The sequence below is a fragment of the Paroedura picta genome, chromosome 3 (assembly GCF_049243985.1).
Source record: "Paroedura picta isolate Pp20150507F chromosome 3, Ppicta_v3.0, whole genome shotgun sequence".
Classification (NCBI taxonomy): domain Eukaryota; kingdom Metazoa; phylum Chordata; class Lepidosauria; order Squamata; family Gekkonidae; genus Paroedura; species Paroedura picta.
In genome coordinates this window covers 176,285,117-176,303,403 of record NC_135371.1, presented here as the reverse complement: position 1 = coordinate 176,303,403, position 18,287 = coordinate 176,285,117, and the positions used below count along the sequence as shown (strand labels likewise).

Below are 18,287 nucleotides of genomic sequence, written 5' to 3'. Positions count from 1 at the left end.
TAGATGGCCTGCATGGCCCCTTCCAACTCTATGATTCTGTGATTCTATGATCCTGCGTTGAGCAGGGGGTTGGACTAGATGGCCTGCATGGCCCCTTCCAACTCTATGATTCTATGATTCTATGATCCTGCGTTGAGCAGGGGGTTGGACTAGATGGCCTGCATGGTCCCTTCCAACTCTATGATTCTGTGATTCTATGATCCTGCGTTGAGCAGGGGTTGGACTAGATGGCCTGCATGGCCCCTTCCAACTCTATGATTCTGTGATTCTATGATCCTGCGTTGAGCAGGGGGTTGGACTAGATGGCCTGCATGGCCCCTTCCAACTCTATGATTCTATGATTCTATGATCCTGCGTTGAGCAGGGGGTTGGACTAGATGGCCTGCATGGCCCCTTCCAACTCTATGATTCTGTGATTCTATGATCCTGCGTTGAGCAGGGGGTTGGACTAGATGGCCTGTGTGGCCCCTTCCAACTCTATGATTCTATGATTCTTCAGCTTCTCCGTTTAAAAAGTCTCCTGCCCCCTCTGGTTTCTTTTTTCCATACTTCATCTTCATCATCCCATGGAATTTCCCAACATTTTCATTCATTCTGCCATCCACTAACAATTCCAGCTTAACACATTTTGAATTCTGAGCGAGGATGGGAGGGCTTGTTATTTTAAAAGTTACAGATCGCTGTAGTGCAAAAATAGCAGTGCAAAAATAGTGCCATGATCCACCCATTTCCAAATTTTATTTTTTAAGCGAGTCTCTTGCCCTTTTCATTGCATAGTTGTGGAAGGAGTGCAGTAGATGTGGTCGAGGAGGCAGGAATAGAGGATGTTGGACACTGGTCAAGAGACGGAAAACTAAAGAAATTGGGCCGAATTGCCATTTTAATGGCAGGCGGTCCATTCCCCATGGTTTTTGAGAAGCAGGGACAGCAAACTTGACCAGGGGCTTTTCCCTGCCCGTAATTTCCTGTGTCTTTGGGGAGGGGGTTGGTTCTGCAATATATCACACCTGCAGTTTAAACCTCTCCGGAGGTTATTTACTTATTTATTTAATCGCATGGCATGCGGGACAGAACCTGGTGTAGTATCAAATAAATCACTAGAGGGGGTAAAACACGGGCAGAACAGGATCTCCCCACCCCCCAAACAGAAACTTTCCAGCAAGGAAATTAAGAATGCGGGGAGGGAGGGGGGGTCACGTTTCCTAAAAGGCTGCCTGCTGGAAGGGGCTCCTAGGCATAAGCTCATAATTTTTTTTGTAGGCATGAAAAAAAATCAGTTTTATAGTGCGCCAGCAAGAAATAGCACTTTTTACTATTCAATAAAGCGGAAAAGAGTAGGTGCCAGGTGCGACGTTGTTAAGGAATTAAACTTACAGGAAGCGCAGAGGCGAGGAAGAAGCAATGCTCCTCAGTGCCTTTGCTCTAATGCAGGGGTAGGCAAGCTGCGGCCCTCCAGATGTCCATGGACTACAATTCCAGCAAACGCTGGCAGGGGCTCATGGGAATTGTAGTCCATGGACATCTGGAGGGCCGCAGTTTGACTACCCCTGCTCTAATGCAAGTGACCGGCCAGCTTGAAGAACAGAGGGCTCCCTGGAGCGCCTGGAATTGGCCCCGATGTCACCCTGGGCTCTAGGACCCTGTCTAGCACCCTGACCTGACCCTGATGGGCACAGGGGAAAACCCTCCATCCCAATCTGGTCTGTCTCCAAAGCATTCACGGGCCAGCTGCAGCGAGACTCAGCCAGCAGGCAGATCTTCCAGGGACCGGGATATCTGCTCCCCAGGGCTAGGTTTAGGCAGGGGAAGGGGAGGGCGTGAACGGTGCAAGGGACCTACATGGCCATTTCGAATTGTTCCAGCCATTTCTTCTTCAGCTCCCGGGTCTTGAAGTACAGTTCGTAGGCTGGGGGACCGTAAGAATCCATCAGAACAAACATGTGAGTCCACTGGCAAGAAATGAGAGGGAATATCCAGTTAGGATTGGAACTTGACCCTGTGCATCCTCTCCCCGTCTGTCCGCAGACTTCCCTGGGAAGATACTGGCCCCAGATGCAGGACCGGGCTGTGAGCCTCCAGATAGTGGCTGGAGATCCCCAGGGGTCAAAACTGAGCTCCAGGAGACAGAGATCAGTGCCCCTGGAGAAAATGGCTGCTGCAGAAGGTGGACTCCAGGACTTCATGGCCCACAGAAGCCCCTCCCTGCCCCAAAGCCCACTGTCCTCAGGCTCCACCCCCAAAGTCCCCAGGTATTTCCCGACCTGGAGCTGGCACCCCGCAGCCAAAGGAAACAGGCCTAATTTGGGGAAGGTCCAGTCCCCAGTCCCGCTTACTCCCCAAACATCTAGCACAAAGTGTACTGAAAACCTGACCTTCTTGTTGTCTTTCTCCCCCGAAGTATCGTCCCGGATTTGGCAGTTGTGCAGGTCGACAAATCTCTTCATTTCGAAGGAGTCTCCTTTCCGCTTGCAGATGAGGAGGGCCTTGTCCAGCAGGAAAGCGTACCTGAGGAGAAGGGCAGCAAAGCAGAGCTGGAGAGGGGGCCGCCGGCTCTGGGCTGGGGAACACCTGGAGGTTTTTAGTGAGGTGGAACCTGAGGAGGTTTTTTTTTTGGGGGGGGGCGGACAACGACCTCAGCAGGGTCCAGTGCCCCAGGATCCACCCTCCGGAGCAGCATTCCCTCCAGGGGAGCTGATCTCTGTCCCCTGGAACTGAGCTTTAATTCAGGGAGGCCTCCAGACCCCACGGGGAGGTTGGGAACCCTTGCATCAGGCCCCCCCTCCCTCCACCCATCCCCATTTACTCTATGAGGCCCCCAAGGTGTCACCTGTCCATCTTGGAGCGCTTCTCCCCGCTCACGATCTTGACCTCTCCGTCGATTTTCGGCCTCCCAAAGTGAGCCAAGGACTGGGTCTGGGGAGATAGGACACCTTTTGCTGACCAGGGCCGGCCTAAAGAAGCTGAGCTCACCCACGTCTAATGGCCAATGCCGGAAGAGTGGCCGGAGCCAGCCCTCTGGGCCCCAGAGCCCTTTCGGAAAGAGAATGGTGTCCTCAAAACCACAAATCATTTCCCCCTTTTGTGCAAAAAATCCCAGTTAGCTATGAATGAGCTTATTGTCTTTTCTCTCTTTGAAGACATGAGCTCCAACATCTTCAACCGCCAGCCTTTTCTGCAGAAGTGTGAACTCACTCGAAAGTGTAAATAAGGCTTTGGTGGCCTTAAAGATGACCTGGAGTCACCATATGTGGGGCGGCATCCAACTAACTAGAATGCCTAGTTGGGGGGGGGGGTTGGAGGCCCCTTGGGTCCTCGGGGCAAGAGAGGGACAGGTGGGTGGCCTGCTTCTGTGAGCGACCCTTGACCTCCTGGGGAGGGGGTCTCCCCTCCAGGGACTAACATGGGCTGATCCTACTTGGCTTCTGAGATCTAACAAGAGATCTAGCTAGCCTGGGCGACCCCGATCAGAGCCATAAGACGAATTTAAAAAAGCAAAAACAGTTCCCCAAAGAAGTATTAACCTGGATCTGTTCCCAAAGGACTCACCAAGTTCTCTATGGACAGCTGGAAATTTGTGATCTGCTTCAGTGTTTCATTGTCTCTCTTGACTTCATTCACACACTGAGCCAAATCCTGGGACAGAGAAATGAATGAGTGGAACCCCCTTTTTCAAGCAGGGATAGAGCCAGTTGGGTGCTGGAAGGGCTGCCAAAAATTACAAGCGTTATAACACATCACTGGCAGTCTTCAAGCAAAGGTTGGATACACACTTTTCTTGGATGCTTTAGGATGCGTAGGGCTGATCCTGCGTAGAGCAGGGGGTTGGACTAGATGGCCTGTGTGGCCCCTTCCATGATTCTATGATTCTATGATTCAGTTACCAGCTCTGGGTCGGGAAATTCCTGGAGATTTGGAGGGGGGGTGGAGCCTGAGGAGGGTTGGGGCATCCACTTTCTCTGGGGGAACTGATCTCTCTAGTCTGCAGGGCCAGCAGTAATTCCAGAGATCTCCAGCCACCATCTGGAGACCGGTAACCCCAGTTCTGTCTGGCCCAAAGTCCTCCAACCAGCCATGTGGACTTTGAAAGGTGCGAATCGGCACTGATCCGATTCAAGTAGGGCTGCCAACCCTCCAGGTGGCGCCTGGAGATCTCCTGGTATTACAGCTGATCACCAGACGACCAAGGCCAGTTCCCCTGGAGAAAATGGCTGCGTTAGAGGTGCGCTTTCGGAGGTTATTCCCTGCTAAAGGCCACCCCAGGACCCACCTCCCAAATCCCAGCCCAGTGCCGGCAGCCCAAGACTCAAGGAAGGGGGAGACGGGGCCTCTCCCTGGGCCCGATCCGTCCGTCTCACCCGCATGTCATCCAGCGCCTGCCGGAGGTTCTCCTTCTCCGTCGGTTCCGTCGTGTACTTGATCAGCTCCTGGGGGGGCAACAGAGCGCAATTACCCGGCCTGCGTTGGGTGGCTCGTTGGGGGTGGGGGAGGCGGCTCCCCTTGGCTCCTATCCGGGGCTCAGCATCCCCACGGCAGTCCACGAAGCAGAATACGGGGCCACGAGGCTTCCCAGGAAGAAGCCCTGGGTGTTGCACAGCAGAAGCCTGGTTCCGTCATCTCAGAAAGGAAGGGAGGGAGGGAAAACCCACACGGAGTCAGGGACCCCCTTCCCAAGGCACCCCAGGGGGACAGGCCCCCCGGGCCCTCTTCTCCTTGGCTTCCTATCTGCCTGGCCAGAATGAGAGATCAAGAAGTACCCCGGGCATCTCAGCAGCAGACAGGGAATGTCCTTGGCACAAGAGGAACTGTGGGGCACGAGAGCCACACCCAAGAGCATCGTCACATCCTCCCCCCCCCCCATGTAGGAAGAGGGGCTACCTGCAGGAGCAAGTGGTACTTCAGGACCCTCTGCATGGGCACCATGAGCAGGTCGCGCAAGCTGAAGCGGCCGTTGTTGGCTCGTTGGGAACATTCCTGGAAGGCCGAAGCCGGAGAAAAAGTGGGGAGTTATGACCTGAACGAATCAGACCTTCAGGCGGAGTTGGCTCTGGGGAGACCTCCAAGGGTTGCTGTGCAGAAGCCCGTAATGGCCAGTAATGGCCAGCCACCTCTGCCTTGAGGTGCCAGTTTGGTGTAGTGGTTAGGAGTGCGGACTTCTAATCTGGTGAGCCAGGTTTGATTCCCCATTCCCCCACATGCAGCCAGCTGGGTGACCTTGGGCTCGCCACGGCACTGATAAAGCTGTTCTGACCGGGCAGTGATATCAGGGCTCTCTCAGCCTCACCCACCACACAGGGTGTCTGTTGTGGGGAGAGGAGTGGGAAGGCGACTGTAAGCCGCTTTGAGACTCCTTCGGGTAGAGAAAAGCGGCATATAAGAACCAACTCTTCTTCTTCTTCTTGAAACCCCCCCAGGATTGCCGTAAGTCTGTTGTAACTTGATGGCCCTTTCCACCGCCAAAATAAAAACAATTCAGGGATCTCCTGCAAGGGGGGGGGGGGCTGCGGGGAGCCCTCACCTCCAGCTTCATGCGCACATCCACGCTGGCAGTGGTCACCTGGTCGAGGTGCTTCGCGGCTGCTTCCACCTGGCTGCAATACCGGCCATACAGCAGGAACCTACAGGGGTGGATGAAGAAGGTGGTGTGGGTGGAGACAGGGAGGAAACAGACCCCTGGGCTAGAACTGTGGCCTCTATGGACCGAGCTACATAATGCGCCAAATGCACCCAGGTGCATGACTGGACTCTCAGTCTGGTGTATGTCTTTAAAAGCACTCGTGCACTGGGGGTTGCTCTCCAGGGCTACTGGTTGGCCACTGTGTGAGAAGACAGGAGGCTGGACTAGATGGACCCTCACTGGTCTGACTCAGCAGGGCTCTTCTGATGATCTTATGAAGTCCTTGACTTCTCTGCCCTGTTGTTGGCTGTTCAGAGGAACTGGTTGGCCACTCTGTGAGAAGACAGGAGGCTGGACTGGATGGACCTTCCCTGGTCTGACCCAGCAGGGCTCTTCTGAGGGTCTTCTCAGGGGAAGGCCTCGGCCTCTCTGCCCTGTGGCTGGTTCTGCAGAGGGACTGGCTGGTCCCTGGGTGAGACGGGATGCTGGATTGGAGGGACCCTCCGTGGTCTGACCCGGCAGGGCTCAGCAGTTCCTCTGAGACGGGAGGCTTCACTGGTCTGATCCAGGATTGATCTCTTGATCAGGGGAGGCTTGGCCTCTCTGCCCTGCCATTGGCCCTCCAGGGAAACTGGTTGACCAAGACTTAAGAGCCATATGCCTGGTTTCTGTGCCCTGGCTTATCTTTGAGCCTTTGACAGGTCATCACTGGGTGTTGACATATTCTGGTATCAGGGCAAACTTTTATCTATGCATTCTGGAGTTGGAGAGTCCTGTTTGCACAGACCAGTGTGGCAGTGGTGGGAATATGGGCTGGATCGGGACATCTCCAAGGGATGGACATTCAGTGCACCTGGGGTGGGGTGGGGGGATGTGACCCAGAGACTCACTTCTCTTTGTACTTGATGAACACCTGGTAGAGGTTCTGTGACTTGGTGAAAGATAATGCGTTCTTCAGATCCACCAGGAAGTATCGATGAACCTGCAGAAGTTCCTGAGTGGGATGAAGGAGAAAGCAAAATGAACCCAGAAGCAGCATAATAAGTGCCAGGGGCTGGAGTGGTGGGAGTGCCAGCCATTTTGAAATCTCCATTCTGCCCTGGAACCCAACCAGGCAGGCAGGCAGGCAGGCAGGAAGGAAGGAAGGGAGGGAGGGAGGGAGGGAGGGAGGGAGGGAGGGAGGAAAATATAAAGAGAAGGAAGGAAGGAAGGAAGGAAGGAAGGAAGGAAGGAAGGAAGGAAGGAAGGAAGGAAGGAAGGGAGGGAGGGAGGGAGGGAGTGAGGAAAATATAAAGAGAAGGAAGGGAGGGAGGGAGGAAGGAAAATATAAAGGGAAGGGAGGGAGGGAGGAAGGGAGGGAGGGAGGGAGGAAAATATAAAGAGAAGGAAGGAAGGAAGGAAGGGAAGGAGGAAGGAAGGAGGGAGGGAGGAAAGCCCTCCACTCCAACTGGCATCTGCAGCTGCACTCAGGCGAGGGGGGTACCCAGGAAGGCAGGTGTTCACCCCAGAAAGCACAGCCACACCCCGCAGTTGCACTTCTCAGGGCCTGATGCCACCTCTTCCAGGGGAAACCAGGCGATATTAGCAAAAAGCAGGTTGGGAAATATTGGAAGATAAAACTCTGGGCCAGTCATTCTCCCCCGCCCCCCCCCCCCCATACAGGCATGCCCTGTGGCCAGAGGGAGACCCTATTAGCAAGTGAATGGAACTCAGACACTCCCCTAATCCTGTCAAGATTCTTGCACTTCCAGGTCTCTGCCTGAGGCAGTGGGCGACCCTCCCCTTTTCAGAGGTCTGATCCCATTCCCATCTCCCTCCCTGATATGGATCAGGAGCCATCAAGGGCTGTTGTTGATGACCCATCGCGGACCCCCTGGACAATGATCCTCCAGGCCTTCCTGTCCTCTCCCATTCCCCGGAGTCCATTCAAGTTTGCATGGACTGCTTCAGTGACTCCATCCGGCCACCTCATTCTCTGTCGTCCCCTTCTTCTTTTGCCCTCGATCGCTCCCATCATTAGGCTCTTCTCCAGGGAGTCCTTCCTTCTCATGAGGTGGCCAAAGTATTTGAGTTTCATAGGGAGCCTCTAGACCTGCTTATTCTTATTTCTGCCCCCCCTTTCCCCCGACTAGGGACTCAGGGGGCTTTGTTGCTTCCCCTTCTCTTCCCCACAGCCTTGTGAGGTAGGCAAGGCGGAGGGGTTGCAGTAGGCCCAGCAAGCTCACAAAGCAGACCTGGAGTTCCCGGGCCCCTCCCTCCAGTCCCCACCCCAGGCCAAGCAAGGGAGCGGACAGCCACGGACGCCTCCTACCTCGAGATTAATAAAGACGTTCTCCATGTCCTGCGGTCTCAAGAACTGCTGCAGCGGCTTCATGAAATGCTGGAAAGAAGGGGAGGGGGATGCTCAGAAGCACAACTCAAGAGCCCGTGAGGGTCTTCCAGCAACGGCACAGAAGCCCCCCCCCCCCCCCACCGACCAAGAGAGAAGAAGAAGAAGAGCAGTTGAGTTTTGGACACTGCTTTTCACTACCTGAAGCAGCTGACAAAAGATTTTTCCTTTCCTCTCCCCACAGCACACATCCTGCAAGGCAGGTGGGGCTGGGAGAGCTCAGAGAGAACTGGGACTGGCCCCTGGGGATCACCCAGCAGGCTGCACGTGGAGGAGGAGTGGAAAATTAGAGACCGCCACTCTTAACCATGACAGCACCCAGAGGGTCTGTGGGACCCCGGAAAGCCTGAGCAGGATGTCTCTGGGTTCTCCCCCCACCACTATTCTCCTCCCGACAGAAGGAGAGGCTGGCAGAGGGTGGCAGAGGAGGAAGCCATGGGGCATCCATGGGGCTGCCAGCTCAGGGCTGGCAAATTCCAGGAAATCTGAGGACAACGTTGGGGGGGGGAACCTCAGCAAGGGTACCGTTCCAGCGAGTCCCCCTCCAAAACACCCCCTTTCTCCTCAGGATCTGACCCCTTCCAGGAGATATCAGGCCCCCTGAGTCCCTAGTAGGGGGAAAGGGGGGGGCAGAAATAAGAAGCTTCTACTGAGGCGTTTTGAACGCGGGTCTCCCTGGGGAACAGATCTCTGCATCAGTGCAACTTTTGGTTTGTAGACTTTTGAGAACTTTAGTGTTTCCCATATAAAAAGTACTCCAATTTCTAATGGAATTTTTGTTGGGCCTTTGCCCCTGAGGGGAAAACATTTGAAAGCTGTTGCTACCGGATGGTGCTTTGGTGACGACTGCAAATAAATTAGAAATAAGAAAAAAAAACAGGCAAAAAATCATCTTCTTTCTTCAGCAGACTGTGTCCCTTCCATTGCACTGCATCCAGCCCCTCTCCAGGAGGGAGGTTGGCAACCGCTTGGCTTGAGTACCTGGTAAATGGACTCGAGCGTGCCTGTGTACTTCTCCTCCGTCTGCTGGATCTCCTGCAGGCAGCATTTCCTCTTGTCCAGTTCGGTCATCTTCTGCTGTGGGACACACAACCCAGAGGAGATTTGGGGTGGCCAAGGGAGCAGAGTGTGGGGCAAGCAGCCCCACAGGCCCCCTCAAGCCATTAACTCAGCGGCTCACCTTAAGCAAGGCCAGCCGGCCGGCCGGCATCACGGGGACCCAAGAGCCACGTGTCTGGTTACCACAGCCCCACGGCCCTTCCACTCCCCCCGGGGGACTCCTGTTTGGGGCGGGAGGCCGAGAGAATGCCTTCCCTTCTCCCACTCACCGGCATGGCGCAGGGCTCTGACCTCATCAGGTGCTCGTAGATCTCGTCTCCTTCCGCCTCCTCGTTCTCCACACAGTCGTAGAGATCGTCGTCCTCATCCATGGTGTCGCTGGCGGGGAGGGAGAGGAAGGCTTGGCCATAGTGTCGCTGGCGCAGGGGGAATCCAACCATTTCAGAAGCTGAGCAAGTGCAGCCCTGCTCAGCACCTGGATGGGGACCACCAAAGCAACCCAGGGCTCCTCTGCAGAGGCACTCTGGGGCCAGCCACCTCCGTTCCTCTCCTGCCTCCACCTGGGCAGCCCAGGCTGGCCCAGGATCAGCCCTGGATTGTATTTGGATGGGGGACAACTACGGAAGTCCAGAGGCAGAGGAATCGGGAAGCCACCTCTGTTTCTCTCTTGCCTTTGACCTGGCTCTTGGAAGCTAAGCGGGATCAGCTGCGGTGAGAACTTGGAGGGGAAGTCCAGACGCAGCCAATAGCAAACCAACCCTAAATGCCTCTTGACTTGGAAATCTTACGGGGTCAAACATAAGTCAGCTCTGACCTGACAGCCCGTCCCACCCGGCTCGTATTCCGAGTGAAGCCCTCCAGGACTGGGGATTATTGGCTTTGCTCTTCTCTTCCTCTTTTGGAATTCTCCCTCCTTCTGCCCCCTTTTCTTTCTGGGAAAGTTTCCCTGCTTTCCACCACTGGGTGAGCGACAGAAGTCCCAGCAACGATGGGGAAAGTTTCCCCTGCTGCATCTCTCCTGCTACCCGTCCCCTTGAGACGGCGGGAGAATCGTGTCAGGCAGTGCCACGGATGATGGACCCCTCCCAACTTCAAGGGAGCGCGTTCCTTACTCAATCTGATCCGATAAGCCGCTGTAGATCTCATCGTCCGGGATGCTCTCCTCGGTAGGGAACGGCCTGTGAAGGAAGGCAGAGGAGCCAGGTGGGGCAGGCATGCTCACAAGGGAAACGAAATCGCAGCAGGAGTGAGGGCAGCTGGGGTGAGCCACGACCGAGAGCCCTCTCCCAAAAATCTCTGCTCCCCTGCAGAGAGCTCAAGAAGGGGGGCCAGTCCTGCGGGATGAGTCAAGGCCGCTCCCATTGTCGCAAGATCTGCAATATTCATGATTGAGCAGAATATGGAGAATGCCCTGTAGGGGGCATTGGAGGGGATGTGTATTTAGCATAGTCAGACCGGGAACTTTCTGGTATTTTTCAAATTATCTCCGCCAGCATCCTAAAATTGGCTCAATGGGAGACTCCCCCCCCTGCCTGTCTCCAGAATAGTACAGGTAGAATGACCGCAGAGAACTATTAGCTAGGTCTCTCTCCTCTCCTCTTTCTATACATAGTGGTTTCTCTTCTTAATAAAACTATTTTAATCTTTAAGCATCTTGGTGCTTCGCTTCTCTTCCTTATTCCAACTCTGCCAGCCCCCATCACTCCCGCCCAACAGGTCAAAGGATAAGGAGGTTGATTTTTCCTCTGCCTCCTCAAATATATCTGAAAAGGGGGACTCAGTTGCTTGCGGTGACCAGGTGAGGACCGCTGTCTTACAGGGGCTGCAATATAGCACATCCACCCGCTGCTAAAATGCAGCTCACGGGCACCAGGGGCAGATCTGGCACCCTGACATTAAAGGGCCTGGGAAGACGGCTGAAGGCGTGTCACAAGCCCTCCCCGAGCAAGGGCTTTTTAGGACTGCTGAGGGGCTACGCTTTCCATGTCAGCCGGATGTCGAAATCGAAGGAGGCCACTGCCTCAGTCTAGATCATCTTGCCCCAGGCTGCCTCAGGGCACATTCAGAATAAATAGGTTTATCGTAGTCAAGGGTGCATCGGTCAGAAGAGGACATTCATTCAAATGTCTGCCAACAGTCTCCCCACAAGATTTAGGGGTGCCAGCTCTGGGTTGGGAAATCCCTGAAGATTTTTTTGGGGTGGGGCGCCTGAGGAATCTGGCAAATGGAGAAACCTCAGCAGGGTCCAAGGCCATACAGGCCCCCCCTCCAAAGCAGCCATTTCCTCCTGCTCTCTGTCCCCTGGAGACCAGCTGTGATTCCAGGAGATCTCCAGGCTGCACCTGGAGGTTGGCCACCCTGCCCACAGACGGCTGCCGTGGGAGTGAAGCATCGGCACTTACATGAAGCCCTTGCTTTGGGCCACCTGAGTCCAGGAGAGGACGGACAGGGCATCGATCACCTGCAAGAAGACACAGAGAGACAGGTTGGCAGGCGCTGGACTTGAGCGGCAGGGAGGGGGAATATAATGACTTGCTTATTTTCTAAAAATATTTCGACCTTGCCATTTCCCTCCAAGCCACGTCGGCTTCCAGTGATTAAAGCGGCAGAAACGAAATCAGCGGCAAATAATGCACAAGGCCACCAAACGGAGTCTGCCTTCAAAGTGGCGTCGTGGTTAAGAGCGGCAGCTTCTAATCGGGAGAGCTGGGCCTGATTCCCTGCTCCCCCACAGGCAGCCAGCTGGGCTTCAACAAGTGTGAAACAAAAAATAATTCAGGCAACAGTTCAACAGGTTACTTCTAACCAAAATCCAAATGAGGCTTTTAGAGCAGGCTATGTGCAGCCTGAAAAAGCACCACTTAGGTAAGAAACTTCCCTTTTTTGGAGAATTCTTCTGTTATTCATGCCCTTGAGGAACTTGTTAATATTATTACATCTGTTAGGTAGACTGTAGAAGAGGGGACTACCGGATCCTTGTTTGGGTTTGCCTTTATGATACTTTAGAAACGAATCTTTGGCACTTTTGGAAGCCTCATTTACTATAGTTACAGCTTCCTTTTTTCCTGGTATTTTCTGTTTACTATGTACCCAAGTTTTTCTTTGTCGTAGCCTCCAGGTGGGGCCTGGAGATCCCCCTGAATTACAGGTCCTCTCCAGACCACAGAGCTCAGTTCCCCTGGAGGAAAGGGCTGCTTGGGAGGGGGACGGAGGGATGCCAGCCTCCAGGTGGGGCCTGGGGATCCCCCAGAATTACAGCTCCTCTCCAGACTAGGGAGACGAGTTCCCCTGGCTGGAGAAAATGGAAGCTTTGGAGGGGGGACTCTCTGGCCTTGGACCCCCACCCCCGGGGCCCTGCCCTCCCCAGACGATATCCCCAAATCTCCAGGCATATCCTAACCTGAAACTGGCTACCCTACCTCCTCATGCCCTCCCAGTGGCAAGGGGGACCTGGCAGCCCCACACAGCAAGGAACCCGACAAATAAACCCATAAACCACACTTGGTATTCCGAAATTTGAAAATGTGACAGAAGCTGAGTTATGGCTTAAAAGAAGAGTCTGTCTAGGACACCCTAGAGTTCGTCAGCTGCTGATGACTAACCCCGATGCGCCTGTGAAACCCGGGGAAGCCCAAGCCCTGGCAAAACGCCTTTCTCACGGACGGGCATGTAGAGCCGGAAGGAGGAAGAACGTTCGCCCACCACACACCCGTCTTGATACAGACGGTTTGGCCGGCTGTGCTTCGTAGGTGCTGTTTTCTGTGGCCTCTCCCCGGTTCGTTTTCATAGAAATTGCTGTCTGGTTGTTACTTTCACTTTAAATCAGGGGTAGTCAAACTGCGGCCCTCCAGATGTCCATGGACTACGATTCCCATGGTCCCCTGCCAGCGAACGCTGGCAGGGGATCATGGGAATTGTAGTCCATGGACATCTGGAGGGCCGCAGTTTGACTATCCCTGCTTTAAATGGTCCAGGGGGAGCAATGTCTGATGTAAGGAATTGAGTGTGTTATCATAAACACATTTAGAGGGGGTTAGCCCCATTTGCACGGCCGGTGCTTGCTCAGTGCACACTCCACGTTCTCTTTGCGGTTGGTTCTCCCTCCAGGCCATGGCTGGAGATGTCCCAGAATGACAACTGAGCTCAGCTCCCCTGGAGAAAGCACCTGCTCTGGAAGGAAGCCTCCATAGCCTTAGATCCCTCCCCCAAACCCACCCTTCTGAGGCTCTGCACCCTCGAAGGGGCCAGCTAGACTGCTGCTGAGAGGGGCCCACCCTTGGCCCCACATTTTCTGTTTCTCTCCACTCTTGTGGTTCTGAGGGAACCTCCTGCCGCCCAGCTGCTTGGGTTGCGAGCTTCCTCATCTGCAGACAGGCCGTGTGGTTCTGCTGCTGCATTTCACATCCTGTTTGGGCAAAAGTGTGCTTGCTTTTCTCCCCTACTGCAGTGAGAGGGAACGGTCAGCCGCACGGGGCGCATGCCGAGGAGCAGCTGCGGATCTTTGGGGTTACTCATCCCCGCCTTTCTTCCATGTTAAGCGGTTTTGCACGGAGGCTAGCCAGCCCAAGGGGAGAAGCTCTGAATAAATTTGGGGCCGGGGACAGATGTGTGGGGTTGAATCAGAGTATATGAGACGGAGAACATCCCCTGAACTGGGAAGGCCTGGTCAGTCTCATCTGCAGCAGACTGAAGGCCAAAAGTGAGAGCTGAAGCCGGCATGCCTTTCTCTCCCCTCTCGAAGAGGTGGGATTCTTTCCGAGGGATCTGGGGAGGCGCCGTGGATCAGTGGCAGAGCATCTGCCCAGCATGCAGACGGTCCCAGGTTCAATCCCCCGGGCTGACGGTGATGGGGAAGACCTCTGCCTAAGACACCAGAGAGGGCAGAGCATGCGGGACGGAGGTCCCAGGGTCAGTCCCCAGCGGCACCTCCAGGCAAAGGGGCCAGGCAGGCGCTGATTTGAAAGACCTCCACCTGGGACCCTGGAGAGCAAAAGCCCAGATTCAGGATACGGGTGTTGGACTAGAATAATAGAATCATAGAATCATAGAGTTGGAAGGGACCTCATGGGTCATCTAGTCCAACCCCCTACACTAGGCAGGACACTCACATACCTATTGCTCATCTACTGTCCCCTGCCACCCCCTTGAGCCTTCACAGAATCAGCCTCTCCTAAGGACTGTCCTAAGATGTCGTCCCACAACAAGGACACGGACCTGCCTTTCGCTCTTCCCTCAGAACCCTCCTCAGAGTCTACCTTGCAAGGGAAAGCTGTGGCCCAACCATTTAGCCCCTCCCTCACGGGGCTGCTAACCTCCTCCAGGTGGGGCCTGGAGATCTCCTGGAATTCCAGCTCATCTCCAGTCGACAGAAATCAGTTCCCCTGCAGAAAATGGCTTCTTTCGAAGGCGGAGTCTATGACATCACTTCCTGGCTGGCTGCTGCCTCTCCTCAAAGCCGGTCCTCCCTGGGTGCCACTCCTCAGAGGGTCAAACGAGCTTGGGAGTGCCTCTGGCAGCATGCTGGGCAGGTTGCCAACCGCACCTTGGGAAGTGGATCCTGGGGAGGGTGAGGTGTGGGTGGGGGGAGAACTCGGGCGGGAACAGAGCAATAGTCTCCCCTCCAGGGTAGCTATTTTCTCCAGGGGACGAGCTACAATTCCAGGAGGTCTCCAGTCCCAGCCTGGAGGATGGCAACCCTCATTTGCGGGGCCTCAGGAATTTGCTGTGCCTCGGGGGAGGGGAATTAAGAAAGCACTCAGACCTTCCCGAAATCTCTCACGTCGAACAAGTCGAAGACCTCGAAGAGTTCGCTCTTCCGCAGGCCGAACTTCTCGTTGCAGGTCGCCAGGAACGTCCGGATGTTCTTGAGGCACAGGAACTGGAGGGGGGAGGGGTGGGAGAGATCGTGAGAGCTCCGGGGGGCTCAGCCGTGGACCTCCTGCCTGGTCCGTACCCTGAGCCCACCCTGTTCCTTGAGTGACGGGCACGGGGGCATTAGCAGGCTCTGGACAGGGGCAGCCGCCAGGCCTGAGGCTTCTGCAGGGGGGGGGGCACTGCCAAGGTCCTTCTTGGGAAGAGGAAAGGGAAGGCGATTGGAAGCCGCTTTGGGCCTCCTTCGGGCAGGGAAAAGCGGCATATAAGAACCAACTCTTCTTCTTCTTCAGTAATCTCAGGGCTCTCTCAGCCTCCCCTCCCTCCCAGGGGGTCTGTTGTGGGGAGAGGAAAGGGAAGGCGAATGGAAGCCGCTTTGAGACTCCTTCGGGTAGAGAAAAGCGGCATCTAAGAACCAACTCTTCTTCTCCTTCTTCAGTAATCTCAGGGCTCTCTCAGCCTCCCCTCCCTCACAGGGTGTCTGTTGTGGGGAGAGGAAGGGAAGGTGATTGGAAGCCGCTTTGGGCCTCCTTAGGGTAGAGAAAAGCGGCATATAAGAACCAACTCTTCTTCTTCTTCAGTAATCTCAGGGCTCTCTCAGCCTCACCCACCCCACAGGGTGTCTGTTGTGGGGAGAGGAAAGGGAAGGCAATTGGAAGCTACTTTGAGACTCCTTCGGGTAGAGAAAAGCGGCATCTAAGAACCAACTCTTCTTCTCCTTCTTCAGTAATCTCAGGGCTCTCTCAGCCTCCCCTCCCTCACAGGGTGTCTGTTGTGGGGAGAGGAAGGGAAGGTGATTGGAAGCCGCTTTGAGCCTCCTTTGGGTAGAGAAAAGCAGCATATAAGAACCAACTCTAATTCTTCTTCTTCAGTAATCTCAGGGCTCTCTCAGCCTCCCCTCCCTCCCAGGGGGTCTGTTGTGGGGAGAGGAAAGGGAAGGTGATTGGAAGCCGCTTTGGGCCTCCTTAGGGTAGAGAAAAGCGGCATATAAGAACCAACTCTTCTTCTTCTTCAGTAATCTCAGGGCTCTCTCAGCCTCACCCACCCCACAGGGTGTCTGTTGTGGGGAGAGGAAAGGGAAGGCAATTGGAAGCTACTTTGAGACTCCTTCGGGTAGAGAAAAGCGGCATCTAAGAACCAACTCTTCTTCTCCTTCTTCAGTAATCTCAGGGCTCTCTCAGCCTCCCCTCCCTCACAGGGTGTCTGTTGTGGGGAGAGGAAGGGAAGGTGATTGGAAGCCGCTTTGAGCCTCCTTTGGGTAGAGAAAAGCAGCATATAAGAACCAACTCTAATTCTTCTTCTTCAGTAATCTCAGGGCTCTCTCAGCCTCCCCTCCCTCCCAGGGGGTCTGTTGTGGGGAGAGGAAAGGGAAGGTGATTGGAAGCCGCTTTGGGCCTCCTTAGGGTAGAGAAAAGCGGCATATAAGAACCAACTCTTCTTCTTCTTCAGTAATCTCAGGGCTCTCTCAGCCTCACCCACCCCACAGGGTGTCTGTTGTGGGGAGAGGAAAGGGAAGGTGATTGGAAGCCGCTTTGAGCCTCCTTTGGGTAGAGAAAAGCAGCATATAAGAACCAACTCTAATTCTTCTTCTTCAGTAATCTCAGGGCTCTCTCAGCCTCCCCTCCCTCCCAGGGGGTCTGTTGTGGGGAGAGGAAAGGGAAGGTGATTGGAAGCCGCTTTGGGCCTCCTTAGGGTAGAGAAAAGCGGCATATAAGAACCAACTCTTCTTCTTCTTCTTCAGTAATCTCAGGGCTCTCTCAGCCTCCCCTCCCTCCCAGGGTGTCTGTTGTGGGGAGAGGAAGGGAAGGTGACTGGAAGCCACTCTGAGACTCCTTCGGGTAGAGAAAAGCGACATATAAGAACCAGCTCTTCTTCTTGCCCCTTGCCGGTGTACCCTTCCCTGTCTTCTGCAAGGGCTCTGTCCGCAACCCCTGACCTATGTGCCACAAGTGAAAGCCCTGCCCAGCACTCTGTGACCCAGCCCAGGTGTCAGGACTTTCAGAACCACGAAGTCACAGAACAGAATCACAGAATCCTTGAGCGGGAAGGGACCTCCAGGGCCATCTAGTCCAACCCCCTGCAGAATGCAGGAAATCCACAACTGCCTGGCCACCTACAGTGACCACCATTTCATGCCCAAGTAATCCCCCCCCCAAAAAAAGAATCCGTGGCCAGTCTGGCCTAGAAGAAATTCGCCTCCCAACCCCAAAATGGCTATTGGCATTTCCCTGGGCATGCAAGAAAGGGCCGCAAGAGCCAAGCAGGGACACAGTCCCTTCTGCCTAAATTCATAGAAGCGGCATTTCTGTCAGATGGCTCTCTAGCCTCTGCTTAAAACTTCCAAAGGAGGAGAACTCACCACCTCCCGAGGAAGCCTGTTCCACTGAGAAACCGCTCTGACTGTCAGGAACTTCTTCCGGATGTTTAGCCAAAATTCTTTTGAATTAATTTCAACCCACTGGTTCTGTTCCGTCCCTCTGGGGCAAGAGAGAACAACTCTGCTCCATCTTCTAAATCAGGGGTAGTCAACCTGTGGTCCTCCAGGTGTCCATGGACTACAATTCCCATAAGCCCCTGCCAGCATTTGCTGACAGAGGCTCATGGGAATTGTAGTCCATGAACATCTGGAAGACCACAGGTTGACTACCCCTGTTCTAAATGACGCCCCTTCAAGATGGTTCTCATATCGCCTCCCAGTCGTCTCCTCTGCAGGCTGAACCGACCAGGCTCCCTCCACCTGGCTCTCGGACATCCCTGCTCCATCCCCTCCCAAACCTCACCCACATTTTCCTGGGATCTTCCCAAGCAAGAGAGGCAGGCCAGACCGGGGGGGGGCCTTTCCTGGTGCACTGTGATGGCGACAGACAGACACCCATCCTCCTTACAGCAGGCAGTCCTCCATGTTTGATACAGTCCCTTATTGTTCTACTCCAATTATACCCTGCCTTTCTCCCCAAAGCAGATTCTCCTCCAGTTTATCCTCACAACAACCCTGCAGGGTAGGCTGAGCCGAGAGTAAGAGACTGCCCCAAGGTCACCCGGCCAGTTCCCACAACAGAAGTGGGGATTCTGAGCTTCCCAGGTCCCGATCCGACATTCTAACCACTAGGCCACTCTGGAAGCCCCCTTTCTCTGGGATCCTTGTGGGGAGTCCAGCGTGCCCACATGGCCCTGCTGTTGCCTGGTCCCATCTGAGAGAGACTGAAGCCGCTTTGGAAACCCAAACCTGCTTATGGGTTATGACTGACCATTGGGGGCCATTTGTGACCGTTCGGCACAAAGCAGAGAGAGGAGTTTCCAAAACGGAGCCGAATCTGGTGCCTGCCAAGCCTCAGGAAGCCCTCCCCCCACCCC

General features: G+C 54.7%; 1 protein-coding gene across 2 annotated transcripts in view; it reads right to left on the bottom strand.

The window, feature by feature from the left end:
• VAV1 (vav guanine nucleotide exchange factor 1) overlaps positions 1-18,287 on the bottom strand; it is a 50,154-nt gene that overhangs the window by 17,515 nt on the left and 14,352 nt on the right. The window contains exons 2-15 of one of the 2 annotated variants that reach the window (XM_077329876.1): positions 14,824-14,940; positions 11,465-11,523; positions 10,175-10,240; positions 9,332-9,440; positions 8,985-9,077; positions 7,926-7,994; positions 6,505-6,608; positions 5,516-5,615; positions 4,876-4,971; positions 4,356-4,424; positions 3,547-3,633; positions 2,828-2,913; positions 2,373-2,505; positions 1,840-1,949 (exon numbers count right to left, since the gene is read on the bottom strand). In XM_077329876.1, the coding sequence (XP_077185991.1) occupies positions 1,840-1,949; positions 2,373-2,505; positions 2,828-2,913; positions 3,547-3,633; positions 4,356-4,424; positions 4,876-4,971; positions 5,516-5,615; positions 6,505-6,608; positions 7,926-7,994; positions 8,985-9,077; positions 9,332-9,440; positions 10,175-10,240; positions 11,465-11,523; positions 14,824-14,940 (1,298 nt within the window). Of the gene's footprint in view, positions 1-1,839; positions 1,950-2,372; positions 2,506-2,827; positions 2,914-3,546; positions 3,634-4,355; positions 4,425-4,875; positions 4,972-5,515; positions 5,616-6,504; positions 6,609-7,925; positions 7,995-8,984; positions 9,081-9,331; positions 9,441-10,174; positions 10,241-11,464; positions 11,524-14,823; positions 14,941-18,287 lie in introns of both variants that reach the window. The other variant, XM_077329875.1, reaches the window with a different exon arrangement.